Here is a 16,442-nt window from a genome sequence, read left to right on the forward strand (position 1 = left end):
AAACGATACATCCAAAAAGCACAGGACAGTGTCCCAGTGCACAAGGGTTCCCAAAAAAGAACGGTAGGAAAAGGAATTTTGTCAGTGAAAGAGAAAGCATGTACTTCAATAATCTGAATAAGGGGAACCAAAAGATGCATGTTGAACATGCACAAGATATTGGAGGAACTCAACAGGCCAGGGTGCATCTATGGAGAAGAATAAAGAGTTGACGCTTCAGGCCAAGACCCTTTATCAGTCCTGATGAAGGTTCTCAGCCCAAAGCATCGATTCATTATTTGTCTCCACAGACGCTGCCCAACCTGCTAAGTTACTCCGAAATTTTGCGTGTATTACTCTGAATTCCCAGCATCTGCAGATCTGGTGTGTGATTGAACATATGTTTTCTATGGCTTTTTGTCATGTGATTGAAAAAGTTCTTGTGTTTGGGGAAGCTTATAAAGACAGATAAAGTTATAGAAAGTAAATGTCTTAAGAATGTGGGCTATCATTATAATTACAACTCTGACATTCAAAATACATGCACTTTCTTATATTGTAATGTTAAAAACCTGTACTTTGTGGTTGTAATATTTAAATATAAATTGTTTAAGGGTAATATTATATCAAAATAAAATACTGTGATAGAGCACTAACCCAAACTTTAGAATGGAACCTAACACAAGAATAATAACATTGACGTCACAAGTCAGAATGAAAACCCTACCTCCCAATCGAGGACCGAAGCTTGCCACTGAGCCATCTTGTCAATATTTTCCAACCTCCGTTTGCGTTCATTGATTTGTTGAGTCACATTCCTCATGACTGCCAAAGCTGCAGCAACATATCTATAGTCACTGGAACAGAATTAAAAATAAAAGGAATGGATAACTCTTGCAGAAACAAAATGACTAAAGAATCAGATGGAAAGTGCAGAGGCTGGAGACATTATTCTTAACTAGCATGAATGACTGGAAGGGGTGTGCAAACAGATTCCACACAGAGGGGGTTCAGTCAAAGACTGAATTGAAGCCTAGAGTATTTTTGATTATGAGGCAAATGGCTGAGATGTGAGGAGGCCAGGACAGCAATCAGAAGCCAGGCCTGGAGTAATGGTGGCAACTGGAATCAGAATCAGAAGCCGGGGAGTAAGGGCTGGTTGTGATGCAGGAGTCAGTAATCAAGTAGGTGACTATGGCACATCAGCAGATAGTGAGATCTCAGCTTCTGGGTCGGGGGCATCTTGAGTTGCTGGGTTGGAGGGAAATCTGTGGTGGATATCAGGGTGTAGGTGATCAGGAGATCAATACATGCGTTGGTTTGAGGAATATGTGGGAGACGGTGCCAATGGTGGTGATGGTTGTCCTGACCATTGATGAGAGAGCTCCAAGGAATACAACCTAGTTGTGTAGGGATTAACAGCAATAGTCACTGCAGTCTAATATTCCCCAAAATACTCCAAAAGCAGCATAATACAATTTGGAAATCATTCAGATGCACAAGCCAGCTTGAAAAAGGGCACCATCGAGTATCCAGACCAAAGAATACCAATGTGTAAATGATTGTTAGTATGTTTCAGTCCTCAGTGAATACATTTTCCATTACATTACACTGAAATAAACAATGCCGTATGATCTGTGTTCAACACAAGCTGAAAGAATTCTTCGAAAGAAACAAAGCTTTCGGATCTGGGATCAAGTTTTAAATAAATCCAGTTTGGACTGATGAGAGACAGTAGCCTATGTCTGAAGACTATAATAGTCTTGCATGGAATAATTTTGCAACAGAACTATTACTTGGATTGCACTACCTGTATGTATAATCTATATTTTCATTTATATTTATCATTATTATTGTTATGAGCAGAGAGACAATATCTGCCGGAAGTAAATTCCTTGTATGTGCATTGGCGATTAAAGTCTGATTCTGATTCTGATTCTGATAATTCGTATTAGATAAGAGGTCATCTCACAAAGTTCTGTTTGATTTGGTAACCTCTAAATCAATTCAGAGTAAAAGATTACCTCTTTTTCTGAGGCTCAGTGAAGCAGATATAATCTTATTGGGTTTATATTATGCAATATAAGAGGTGAAATTGGGCCTGCTTTACTTGAAATGAGCTGAGATAGGATTGCCGATAACAATGATTATTTCAGCTAACATTCTTCACCTGATGTGACAAGCACAGAATTAACATCAAAATATTGTTTCAAAGAAAGATCCTTCATTGTTCTTAAAAGAAATTTTAAGTTGCCATCTAACATGCTGAGATTTAGAACAGAAGACGTTTTTGAAAGTCTGTGTGGGTTAAGAGTAGAAACAAAGATGTTGAGAAGCACGTCTGATTACAGAGAAGGAATGATGTTCGGCACTGCCTCAAGATTATTTTCATCTTCCTAATTGAAACACCAACTCAGACAAAAAAAAATCACCAAGAATTTAACAAGAATTATTCTGAATGGGAAAATGTCCTTCAGGGAATATAAACTTCATGAAAAAATAATATGAAAGATCTAGGTAATGTGATTCATCTCTCAATTCCATCACTTTCTGTTAATTAATGATACATGTGGTTTTCTAAAATGCCTTTTCAGGACTTTTAGTATTTAATTCACAGAAATCATGCAGAGCATCAAACAAGAATTTCATTCTACCATGTCACATAGGGATAGTGTGAAATCATTTCCTTTGTTTTATATGTAACTAATTCTTAGTTTTACTTGTCTTGTTAAAATGAACTGGTGATCTTCTTGACTGGTTCATCCCGCATGCAACCTGTCCAGTACTGTATTAAACTACATACCAGATTAGGATTATCCAATGTTCAATTTAGAATGTGCAGCACTAGCTGTTATTTTCATTATGTCCCAAAATTGTCCTTACAATTCTTGAGTTATTAAGGGAAAGACTAAAACAGAACCCATTTCATTCATCACTATCCATTGAATAACTGGACAGTAGTTGAGTTCTAACAGCATTGGTGCCTTTAAATTGACCTTGACATCGGATGGACAGTGAGAGCACAGAGAACGTCATCAGTAATGCGGAAGGGGCATGTCACTTCCTAAACCACCTATCTATCCACCTCACCAAGCACCTCTTGCTCTATCTACAACAGGGTCTGCAGGTCCAACACTGCCCTCATCAGCAGTCTCAAAATCCACAGATTCAGAGTGGAAGCAAGTCAGCCTGGACCCTGAAGGGTTGCCTCAAAATGTGAACCCTTCCAAGAATGAAACAAATCTGATGACATTTCTGCCACTTTGCAAGATGAGATATTGCTGCAACCAGAGAGCTAACCTGATCAGCACAACTCAGGCAATCACTGATAAAGATCCTGCACTTTCTTGCACTGCTGAAGTCCTTTAAAAAGTAATTTTGCTTTCTAAATGCACTTCAGGCTTATCAATTGTGGGGAGATGGAAAATTTCCATCTCATTTTAGTTCTTTTTAACTTAGCTTTCTCTAAAGGATGCACCTTAGAAGGAACATAAAAAATCTAATTCTAGTTTGAGTTTCACTATTCATTATTTACTATATCATTAAGGACCTAATTCCTAATCCATGGTTTCTAGGTAAGAGGATATGCATAAGGAGAAAGAGATAGGGTTGATGATCAGACCTTAAAGATAGGAATGTGGTGCATAACATGGGATAAATTTAAGAACCTAGGAAAACAGAACAAGTACTGAATGAGAGCAACAAACAGAAATTATGAAAAACAAATAAAATGCAGGGAAAGCAGGGATACATAAAAATAAGAACTAAAGAGGTAAAACTAACATACAGAAACAGAAAGAAGGAAAATGACACAATAAAGGAAACAGCAAATAAGTAAAAGTGAGGAAAGATGAACAAAAAGGTGAAAAAATATGATAGATACTTTATTGATCCCAAAGGAAATTACCATGTCACAGTAGCATTACAAGTGCACAGATATACAAATAATAGAAGAAAAGTAGAAAGAATAAAAATTAAGTTGCCTCAAACAGTCTAACAGCAGAGGGTCACCACTTCCCCGGCTATAGGTTGACTCATTATAGAACCTAATGGCCGAGGGTAGGAATGGCCTCATATAGTGCTCTTTGGAGCAGTGCAGCTGACTTAGTCTATTGCTAAAAGTGCTCCTCTGTTCAGCCAAGGTTGTATGCAGAAGGTGAGAAAGGGGTAAGCATTACAGAAAAAAAACAAGCATACAATAGCTTTAAATGAAATCTATATCATCTCCAATATCTGTTTATGGACATTAATATAATCAATATCCTTTCTTGCTTCTGATGAAAGATTGGTGAACCACATAAACAAAAATGCCAACTGCTCATTTTCTCCAGCTTGATGTTTCAAGTTATGAACCTTGTCCAGATTGCTGAGAAGCAGAAACTTGTGGATTTTACAGTCTACCTAATTTTAAATTGACATTTGCGCACATGTAGAACATTACATTGACTTCCCATTAATTAGCACTAACATGACATGAGGTGCTTCCTTCCAAACTCAAAATAAAGAACAAAGCATCAAATGTTTATCAGTAACCCTTTTTTGAATACATTGGAAACTGGGAGAATTAGGGGCAACATTACTCACTGAGCTGCAAAAGCCTCAAGCATTTCTTGAGGTAAGCCTTGGTAACTTAAAGGTTCAATATACAACTCTGAGATTCATCTTCTCCAGATAGCCATAAAATACAGAAAATCTTAGAAGAAAGCACAAATTCTATCAAGTAGTTCAAGGGACAAAATCATTTTGGAAGTGGCATGCATTTGGATATTTGAAAAGTAGTTTCCACATCATTCATTGTATCTCTTATGCTGTGTTAGTATTTTCAGACATTAAAGTGCTATATATCTTCTTCAGTTTCCTTCTTAAAGCTTCAAGTCTTGTTGGACTGAGGTGCAATTGCCACTCCAACCTTTCTTTCTATTAAGTTTCCAATTAACAAACATATCAATATTGATACTGATACATAGAGATCGGGAATACATTAATAACGGTTAACATGTAAAAACACATATTCCAAATGGTAAATGGAGTCTAACCTCCCAATCTCTTAGTAATTAACCATGAAAAAGATAATTATAAAAAGAAAAAAAGAGAAAAAAAAGCACCAAACTCAAAAAAAACTAAACTAAAAAAAAACAAAGATTGGGCTGCCATATTTCGTTGGTTAAATTTATAATTTGTCGTTAACTCCGTTCCTCTATACATAAAAAATTACTGAAAAAAGGATTCAGAAAGGGTCAACTTACATCATATGAAAATATTGAATAAATGGCTTCCAAGTTTCTTCAAATTTAACCGAGGGGTCCATAGTACTGCTCCTAATTTTTTCCAAATTTAGACATGCAACTGTTTGGGAAAACCATTGAAATGTGGTAGGTGGGTTGGAATCTTTCCATTTAAATAAAATGGATCTTCTGGCTGTTAATGTCACGAAAGCAATTAAATGACAAGTTGATGAGGATAAATGACTAGAGTCTATCACTGGCAGTCCAAAGATTGCAGTAACAGGATGAGGTTGCAAATCAACTCCCAGAACATATGGTCTGGTCTTGCCCTCTGTTGGGAAAATACTGGAATGATATTTTTTTTATTATTTCAGTAGCTCTGCCACTCCAACCTGAAGCACCTTTTTTAGATCACATGGTTACTAAAGCAAGAAATTGGTCAGTGCAATACTAACAAACCAATGGTATTGCGTATAAAGCATTTGCCTTTCAGTTCTTACCTATGTTCCAACGCTGTATACTTGAGCAGTTCTGCAAGTTGCAGTGGGTATTTGCAGATCTTTTGCACAGGTGTAAGGAGAAAACCATCGATGGCAATGTCAATCATTTGCTGCAGGAGACGACAAGCCTCAAAAAAATGCTGATATCTGCCATCCTTCATCAGCTTAGACAGCTCCATGCATGCGTCTAGATGATTATTACAGTACTCTGAATAAATCCAAAATCCGTCTTGCTACAAATAAATATAACAAATATGTATGAGAAGTGCATAAAAAGGCAGATGATTAGGTTTGTGAGCTGACAGAATAATATTTTAGAAGTAGGCAGCACAGATGACAGGGATGTGAACATAATAATTCAAATATATTGTATTTCATCCTTTGTGTCTAATCTGTAGCCTGCAGCAGCAAAATTTAATGTATCCATCTACCACTCCTTTGGATGAGATGGTGTTAACCAAGGCTCACAGTTGAATTCTTGCTACAAACAAAATGTAGATTCAGGCTCTTTTCCAGAGGGCTGAGCATAAAAATCCAGACAAACACATCACACTCCTAAATGTAAAACTACTGCATTTCAGAGGTGCAGTCTCTTCACTGAGATGTTAAGCCAGGGCTCTCTTAATGTGGATGTAAAGGTGCCAAGGCACAAAGTTCTTGTCCTCCCAATACTAATTTTATAATTGCTATCACTACACAGAATGATGGAGTCATTATTTATTAATTGAGATACAGCAATGAAAAGGCCCTTTGAGCTACACCTCTCCCAATTTAATCCTAGCCTAATCACAGGAAAATTTGCTGCATTTGTGGCTTATGGGAGAAAACCAGAGCACCCACACAAATCCATGAGGCCAAGGAGAGAACATATAAACTCCTTAGACAGTGCTGGGAATTGAACCTGGGATCACTGGTATAGTAAAGTGTTGAGCTAACCACTATGCTACCGTGCCACCTTTCTGTTTACCCAGCTCTTTTTGGGACATTGCTATGTGCAAATTGGTGGCCAAGTTTCCTAATGCTTAACAATGATTACATGTCCAATAACTTAATGGGTATAAAGTTTTTACAATAAATTGTGAACAATTCTATTTAAATGTTATTCTCTTGCACAGTGAATATAGGCACCAGTGATCTGCCCAACAACTTAGCAACAAATTGCATGCAAGTACAACTTTCCTGCCTGCTGAAATCTTCATCTGTATCTCAAGTGCCTCCAGAAACCCAATCCCCTGCTGCTAACATGCACCAATTCATTCATCACTCATTGTTCAGTTTCTTGTAAAGCAACATCTCCATTTTTATATTCTCATCTACATTTATAATTCCTATCCTGCCATATCCAATCCTTTCTTGATGAACTCCACCTCCACAACCTCCAAGATATCCATTCAAGCTGTCATTCTTCATCAATACTGGCCTCTTGAGGACTTCAGATTCAAACTGAGCCGCGATTTCAACAACGAGGCCAAAGACTCTGAAAGTATCTCCCTAAAACTTTCAATTTCTCTTTCCTTCTTGATTTTAAAAAAAATCTTCTTCTTTAATCACATCAACACACACAAAATGCTGGAGGAACTCAGCAGGCCAGGCAGCATCTATGGAAAAGAGGATAGTCGACGTTTCAGGCTGAAAAATTTCATCAGGATTCATCCTGTCCTGATGGATGGTCTCAGCCTGAAACAGTGACTATACTCTTTGCCTGGCCTGCTGAGTTCCTCCAGCATTTTGTGTGTGTTACTTGGATTTCCAGCATCCGCAGATTTTTATTTGTCTTTAATCACACCTTGTGTTTTAAGCACCTGTGGCAGTCTCCTCCGCAATGCACCTTGGGAGATTTTACAACATCAAACTGCTAATCAAATATTATTTCTGTTGCTGACAGTGGTTGTTAGACATTTGGTAGATTTTCCATTTTTTACCTAGTTAAATCTAATCATCCAGTGGGATATGTATGTAAAGGACTATTGTAACAATCCTCATTTAATTCTCTATAAATTTTAATTCATGAACAATGAACCAAACTTACTTCTTTCCAGACGTTCAGCCCTTTCATTTAATGTTCAAGCGCATTTGCAATGCACACTCATTTACACAAAAAAGTAAGAAAATTTCCCTCTGCAGTGAGCTTTAATCTATAACTTCTACTTACCAGAATATTAATAAAAAGATTGGATAAAGTTTTTGGATGGTACAAGAATAATTAGACATATCAGGAGTATTTTTAAACAGTTTGAACATCGAAGGCTTTACTGGTTTTGAGTAAGAAATGTGATTAAAGTGAGAATATATTTAAAAAGGAAGAATATAAAGCAATCAATGGCTTTTGTATTTTTTTACTTTGTTTTTCTTTTTTTGTTATAACTGTGTTCGTTATAATGTTAATAGAACTAAACAAAATGAAATAATGAAATGCAATATTTCTAATGAATTTGAGATTGCATTGTCCACAAGTTAATTAAAACCAGTTAATGGGGTTAATATTTTCATTAAAGTAGCAGCCAGAAACATTTTATGCAATAATGCTAATATAAACAAAACAACTTTAGAATATGCCTGCAATATATTTCAGGTATAAATGTAAAAATTCAAGACAAGAACAGTAACAAAAAGAAAACCCAAATGATAACAGAATATAATTTACATGTTCTAAGAAGCATGGTCCAATTTCACTCAGGTGAGGATCTTCCTTGTTATATTGCTTCTCCAGGTCTCTGACAAAACTCATCTGAAATCTATAAATGTCTTCAATATTTCCAAAAATGACCTTCAGCTGTTCATCACTAAACATGTCTCTGCGCTTCCTGCATTGTTTGAGGTACCCCTATAAGAAAAAAATAACAATTATATGTTTGTGGCAAACTTGGTTTGCATACAGTAGCAAGTTAATTCAAGGTAATGATCAATTAGAAATAAGTCAGTCAGTCTCTACTAAACCAATTCTTCAGATATCCATGTAGTTTTTTCCCCCAAAGAATAATAACGTCTGGATAACATGTACAGCCAAGTCAAAGAATTGAGTCTCCTGAATGAAGTTCAAATAAATTAACATAATGAAAAATAATTGAACAAAATAATAAATGACCCAAATGGGAACATTTTCAATCGCAGATTTTTAAAGGGATTAGATAAGGATATTGTTGGTTTAAATTTGGGCATCTAAAAGACCTCACTATTCAGGCAACTCTTCAACTGCGTTGAAGAATGTCACATGGTTCACAACTACATTAAGACAATTGGGATAACAAAGAGTTATTGAATAGTGTAACCACTATTGAAAGGTATTACTAAAATCTCTACCTCAAGAATATTCATTTGATCAAATCATTTTCAAAGTGATTTGGCATGAATTATAGAGGGTGGTCTTGCCTGATGACCATGACTGAATTTTCCAAAGTGTCATAGAATTATTGAGTTATGCAGCACAGAAACAGCCCCTCAGCTGACTCCATCCCTCCTGACCTTTTTACCCATTTATACTATTCCCATATTTCCTCAGCATCATATCATTCTGTGACTTGCCTATTTAAGTGTCTCTCTAAATGCTTTTTAAACATATTAATTGTATTGAATTCCACCACGTTCTCTTGCAATAGGTTTCAGATATTAACCAATCTCTGCATATTAAATTTACTCACAAGAACTTCTTTAAATCTCCTTCCTCTTACCTCATAATTCTGCTCATTTGTTTTCGATACCACTGACATATAACCATATAACAATTACAGCATGGAAACAGGCCATCTCGGCCCTTCTAGTCCGTGCAGAACGCTTACTCTCACCTAGTCCCACCTACCTGCGCTCAGCCCATAACCCTCCATTCCTTTCCTGTCCATATACCTATCCAATTTTTTTTTAAATTACATGGAAAATGATTCTATGTAACTACTCTTTGTCTACTTTTCATAATCTAATATACTACTATCAAAACACCACACAGCCTCCTTTTTTGCAAGGAAAAAAAGGTTAGCCTGCCCAATGTTTCCCCATAACTAAAGTCCTCCAATCCAGGCAAAAACCTTCTGCCATCTCTACAGTGCAATCACATCCTTCCTAGAGTGTGGTGACCAAAAACATACATTGTCTTTCAAGTGCAGTCTAATCAATGGTTTCATTAGTGTGGCTATTACTGAATGGGAAAATGCCCATGCATCTCAGTTACATTGATTTGTAAAAAGGCTCTTGACAAAGTCCCTGAGAAGAAGCTATGGTTACAGCTGAAGCTCAACAAACTGGAAATTAAGGTAACATTGAGCAGCAAAGAAAAAAATTGATGGGGAGGTGCTTGAATTCATAGAGCACAACCAGTTGTTTACTGCAGAGAATTAGTAAGGATATGGGAGAGCAGATCAAAAGCCAAATATCAAAGACATAAACACAAGAACTTCTGATGATGCTAGAAATCGAGAGCAGCACACACAAACTGCTGGAGGAACTCAGCAGGTCTGGCATCATCTATAGAAAGGAATAAACAGTTGACACTTTGGGTCGAGAACCTTCATCAGTACAGGAAAAGAGTGGGAAGAAGCCTGGTGGCCAACCATTTTAATTCCAATCCCCATTCCCATTCTGATATTTTGGTCCATGGTCTCCCCTACTGCAACAAAGAGGCTTCTCTCTTGTTGGAGGAGCAATACATCATATTCCTTCAGGGTAGCCTCCAACCTGATAGCATGAACATCAATTTCTCTAACTGCCAGTAATTTTTCCTCTTCCCCTTCCCACTTCTTCCATTCCCCTCTCACATCTTCTGTTCTTCTCAACTGCCTATCACCACCCCCTGGTGCCCCCCCCCCACCCCACACTTCCCTTTCTACCATGGTTCATTCTCCTCTCCTATCAGATTCCTTCTTCTTCAGCTCGTTACCTTTTCCACCTATCACCTCCCAACTTCCCTCTTCATCCCCCGTCCCCCACTCACCTGGCTTCATCTATCACCTTCGAGCTTGTATTCATTCCCCACCTCCCCACTTTCTTATCCTGGTTTCCCTCCCCTACTTTTCGAGTCCTGATGAAGGGTCTGCAGCAGAAATGTTGACTGTTTATCCCTTTCCACAGGAATAAACTGACCTGCTGTGTTGCTCCAAACAAAAGACTATGCAACGTTGTATGCAATTGGAATAAATTATAGTAAAAGTAATTGCTTGTAGATTAAGCAATAGGTAAAGAATGTTCAAAGATGTTAAAAGATTAAGTCATTCACTTTGGATCTAAAAGCAATCTTACTTTCTAAGCAATAAAAATGTAAAAAAAGTTCCTTAAATTTGGTCCTACATGTGTACAATTTCTATGAACAAATTGTGTATTAAAACAATTTCCTCCAAGTTATATTTTGCCAGTGATTATTTCAAAGTCAGATAGTACTGTTGTCAAACTAGCCAGGGGACCTGTTGTTATAATCCATCTTTGTGTAGCTGCCGTTCTTCTGACATAGCTGCTCTGGGGCAATCTGCAGCCTTTAGGGTTCACTCATAATAAAACTAGGATCATATGGTGTGGGTTTACAGTGAGTAGGCAATTAAACTACTTGCACAGTGGCATCGATATTTTTCACACAGCATCTTTCGGCCTTAGTATTCTGCAGTCACCTGTATGAAAAAATTAATTAGTGGAGCTTTCATCAGTGTTATTTCCCAAATCAATTGTGGTCTGCAAGCTTTGATCTCATCTTCTGTGGTAAGCCTGCACCTTGCTGATCAATGCAAGATTACATGAGCAATTTAGCCTTTGAGCTCATTTCTCTGGAGTAAAACCGGAGGCAAAAGGACAACAAAATGAGCTTGCTTTGTACCAACACACCTCAGAAAGTGGAAATAAAATTCCCTTAAAGATACTTGTGGGCCTTTGTGACATGGGAGTTCATCCAGGCAACTGCCATGTGGGGTATTCCCACATGGTGCACTACTTGGTCTCGATGTACAGTGTTTATAAAAAAAACGATGCACTTCTTTTCAAGAGGAGTACAGCAAGGTTCCACCATGCTGATTCCTGGGATGTCAGCTCTGTTGTATGAAGAGAGATTGAACAAGCCACAGCTTTATTATTTTGTGCTCACGTGAATGAGAGAAGACCTCATTGAAAGATACAATAAAATCCACCCTGACCTCTCATCATCAGGAGACAAGAAATAGAGTCACTCTCAAAATAAGGAAATGCAGAGAAATTTCTTCAAGTCACTGCTTCAGAGAACTGTAGAGGGTCAAAATTTGATTGCATTCAAAACAAAGAAAGATATGTCTCTGAGTATTAGAAGTGATAGAAATAAACCACAAAAGGCAGGGCAGGTGCGGTCTATCCCTAAGTATATGTTTGAAATTGCTGCATCCATCTGCTCTAAAGTACTCCCTGGCCTCCATTGCAGCCTTTTCTGTAGCTCATCAGAGCCATCATGGAGAGAGCTCTTTGCATTAGTACAGCGATGGCACAGCAGCTGTGAACTCTCCATAAAGCTCCCACTGGGATCCGCTCAGGCCCCGTTTCAGTGCATGAATCTGTGCAAAGCACGCACTCTAAACATGATGAATATTGGCCCAATTGCATGAATATTTTCAGGAGAGCCAGGTGGGTTTTGAAACTGTCTACAGCAAGTGCTCACTGCACCAGAAGAGATATGATTCTGGGGCCATCTGACTTTGCTATTCTAAGAGAAGTGTGCTTAAATTATTTAGAAATTAACGAATCAAGTTATATGGTAGAAACAGAAAATAATCAAAATGGTGGAATGCTGGCCTTTAAAGTTGGAGGATAGGGATGTTGCTACAGCAATAAAAAGCCTTGGTTTTAGACTAATCCAGATTTCTATCAGCAGTTCTGGGCACCAGAACCTCAGAAAATATATATTGTCTGTGGAAAGAATACAGAAATTACATACGGTCCTCTGATAGCTCAGTTACAAGAAAATGACAAAACACTGTTGTGCTACCAAGAATTTTGAAGAGACAGCATTTGTTTGCATATTTACACAAATTAATAAAGTAGGTTACACAGAACTATTTATTCTGCCCATGGATTAGGGTGCCTTGTCTGAACATTAGAGTGAGACCTTTCAGAAATGCAGTAAGGCAAACATTTTATACACAATAGGTAGTAAAATGAGATTACTTCTACAAATTGCAAAAAAAGGTGCAGTTAAATGTTAATATAATTTTCAGATGAACAGCTTACAGATTAATATGGTACAGTGTAAACAGCAACATGCCGCCAAATTAACTCTATTTCTCATGAGTAGCCTGCAAGATTCTCATTGAGAACCACTGGTCTGACCTTTCAACGTCTATTATTGTGGGACTTAGTATGTGTTCTGCAATGTTTGTACAATGCCAACACAAAAAATGTGATATGGTTGTATAGCTAGCATTCAATGTTGATTTGCAAATAGGTTCCGACCAAGAGTGGGAAGTTGACTTGGCTTCCCTGACTAAAAACCTGAAGTAACTGACGTGATGGTGATTATGATTCACATTAGATAAGTTTGATGCATTCAACTCTTGATTTTCCAAAGACGAAATGCCACTGAAACAAGCCTATAGGTTTAACCTTTATGTCTAAATATTGTTTTCAATGGGCATTCTCATTAGAACTAACAATTCTCTCATTACTGGCTACGTGGTTAAGAGGCCCCAATCAAATGCTGCAGTCGTATTACTAGTCTTAGCAAGCTCATATTAAAACTAAACGGCAGTGAAATTTTACTGGGCACTGTAATTCTGACTAAGAAAGGTCAAGTACCTTTACCGTGATACCTCAATCACTTCAATCTTGCTTCATAATGCTAGGATTGCACTGTCGTGGGCAGTAACTATGCAAGGAGATTTTGCACAAATTACGTCAAAGTAAATGCTGCATTGTATTCAACATCACTGAATATGTCCGATGGCTTTCATATGTGGATTAAACATATGAAAGAACTGCAGATGTATACAAATGCCATGCTGCTAACTTAGTGTTAGGCGATCAAGTTTAAATAGACAATTGTGCAATTCACAAACAAATTTTGACAGAATTTCTCATTTTTTATTTTTGGACATACTGATTGAGGTTTAGAATTAAGTGTAAGTTTTCTATGGGTTTTTCTTCCATTACTACCAGCAGGTGGCACAAAGTTAATGGAACACTATTGAGGCACATTTCACTGAAGTTCCGCTAATGTCACAGTGGTGTAGTGCGAAGAATCAAGATAATTTATTCCTTATGACTCTTTAATATACTGCAGCTTTTAATATTAGCTGCAAATACACAATTTATAAATTATTAAGATATGAACTTTTAATGACATTTTAAAGACTAACACTAAATGCTTCCAAGAACAAATGTGTAGAAATCGAAGAGCTTGTGTGTAATTTATCTTGTCCTTAATGGGAGTTTGGATTACCTCACAGATGTCCTTCAGGTGCTTAATGTAGTGCCTTTCTGTGCTCATTATTTCATTGATGACATTTGCTCTCATCTGGTCTCTGTTCTGGATGCTTCTGCCAAGACACAGGCAGTCAGAGTTCGGGTCCAGATGTCCATTTTGAATCTCGCTACTGGCGTCATCTACAGTGTCTTCCTGATTCACCCAAAGCTGCCAATAAAGGAAAGAGACAGCATGGATAATTGTCTAATATGTTGTCACATATACAGTCGATCCAGCATTATCTGTGCCATTATATCGAATGCCAAGACTGAAAAAGGAAAGCATCCCAAACATCTTTTAAAACCACCTTTCGACCAATCCTGCTACCTTTCAGGATTTCTCTTTAATACTTTATCACATTACATTTCCATAGCCAATGATACAACAATATATTACAATGTACAAAACAATACAGTGCAAACAGCTCCCAGGCCAATGTGCATTCCTCTAATTCTCTGGCACTACTTCAATACCTAGAATATTGAAAAATTATAGTCTAAGTCTCTGCTAGTTCCTCCCCTTCCTTTAGTAGCCAGGTCCGGTGTTTAATGTTTACTCATGTTTATTACAGCCATTTCATTCTCATTCATTTTAATGTCCCTTTCTTTTATGAAGACAGATGCAATGTGTCCATTAAGGACCTTACCGATACCCATTTCCATACACAGATTAAATTTTTGGTCACTAATGGACTGCAATCTTTTAGTTAACTTCTTATTCTTTATGTAATAATAAGAAACATTTGTATGTCCTTCACTTTTATTTACCTGCACTTCATGATGCCTTCTAATTCCCTAATTTCCCTTTTAATTTCACCCCAATTCTCTTCTGGATTTGTCTGACACTGGTTTTCTTTTCTCCACTTTGATACATCTTGTTTTCATGAAGACTTTAGATTTGGCAGTCCAATCTTTATCCTTTTGTGGGATTTGTTTGTCCTCAGATACTAGAGCCTCTTTCTTTAATGCCTTGCAATCCTCTTAGACAAACCTCCATTAGCTGCATCCAGTCTATTTTTACTGAACTGCTCCTTTGTCTGGTAAACTTGGCCTTCCCTGAATTTAGAATATTTATTCTAATTTTATCTAGGTCTTGTTCTGTAATTATGTTAAACCTTTCAGAATTAAAACCAGAAAAACCATTCTACTTTTACCTGGACAGCTTTTTCCATTAAACTAACTCCAAAATTCCCCCTACTTTGATGAGCTACACACAGGCTGAAAATGTTCTGAGGAACGCAATTTAAACATTCTCTTCAAAAAAAATTAGATGCTAAAAATGTAAAGCAAAGCTTAAATTCAAATTCTGCTTTGTGAAATGCCTGCATTCAAACCTAGAGAAAAATCCTGAACTTCCTGGCACTTCATTTCCTCATCCCATTCCCACTATTAGTCTATGGCCTCCTGAACTGTCACAGTGAGGTCTAGCACGAGCTTGAGTAACACTAGCTCATTTTACACATGGGCACCGTCAGGTAATTTGAAGTCTCTGTCTAGAGATCGATCCACCAAAAACTTGCTGGAAAATCATACAATTGATTTGAGGTGAAAAGTTTAGTGTCATAGCACTACCCCTAGAGAAAATCATCCTGGCATGTCCGATGCGTATAGTTTTTAGCTAACTTCAATGAAAATGAATCAAGAGTAGCGGTTCAGGCAGACTTCTTATCTCTATCTTTGATATGCCTGCTCTAGGTAATATGGATAATATATTTAATCTGAACCTTTCCGATTTGAAAGCCCTATCAATTGATAACATTGGAATATTTTGCATTATCAAATGGTGTAAATGTTGGTCAGCATACTCAGGTATTTATTACATTTGGAGGATTTGCTTCTTATCCATTATGTTTACATCTCAAAAAGGAAGTGAACAATGCTCAAACGTGAAATGACAATTGAACCAAAACTGACCAATAAAATGCACCTGGGGAGCATTTTTACAACAACATAATGAGGCTGAAAGTATTCATTGACAGATAAAGACCAATGCTTTAACTTGAAAGAGACCTGGAATAAACTTTGGAACAACAAATGGAATTAAAAATATCGATAATCTAGGACATCAGACAGGTCCAAAAAAATCTTTAAATGATCATTTCCAGCATCCAGATGAGATATTTTTGTATTGTGAACAAGAACAAACTGGTCAGCAGGGACATATCAAAGATTACTAAATCATCAAACAAAAAGGCAAGAATGGCAAAATGATTTGTTGATAAAAATCAATTTCAAGGCAAAGAAAAATTATTAAGAAGTTATTAAGGGATGTAAAAAGGCCATTGACCATAAGATATAGGAGCTCAATTGGGCCATCTGGCCCATGGAGCCCACTCCAATGTTT

General features: G+C 37.2%; 1 protein-coding gene across 5 annotated transcripts in view; it reads right to left on the bottom strand.

Annotated features, from left to right (window-relative positions):
* arhgef9a (Cdc42 guanine nucleotide exchange factor (GEF) 9a) overlaps positions 1-16,442 on the bottom strand; it is a 261,197-nt gene that overhangs the window by 108,651 nt on the left and 136,104 nt on the right. For all 5 annotated transcript variants that reach the window (XM_073058044.1, XM_073058047.1, XM_073058048.1 and 2 more), the window contains 4 exons: positions 14,076-14,267; positions 8,349-8,528; positions 5,705-5,937; positions 707-836 (listed from right to left, as the gene is read on the bottom strand). In XM_073058044.1, the coding sequence (XP_072914145.1) occupies positions 707-836; positions 5,705-5,937; positions 8,349-8,528; positions 14,076-14,267 (735 nt within the window). The remainder of the gene's footprint in view (positions 1-706; positions 837-5,704; positions 5,938-8,348; positions 8,529-14,075; positions 14,268-16,442) is intronic.

The sequence above is a fragment of the Hemitrygon akajei genome, chromosome 10 (assembly GCF_048418815.1).
Source record: "Hemitrygon akajei chromosome 10, sHemAka1.3, whole genome shotgun sequence".
NCBI classification, from domain to species: domain Eukaryota; kingdom Metazoa; phylum Chordata; class Chondrichthyes; order Myliobatiformes; family Dasyatidae; genus Hemitrygon; species Hemitrygon akajei.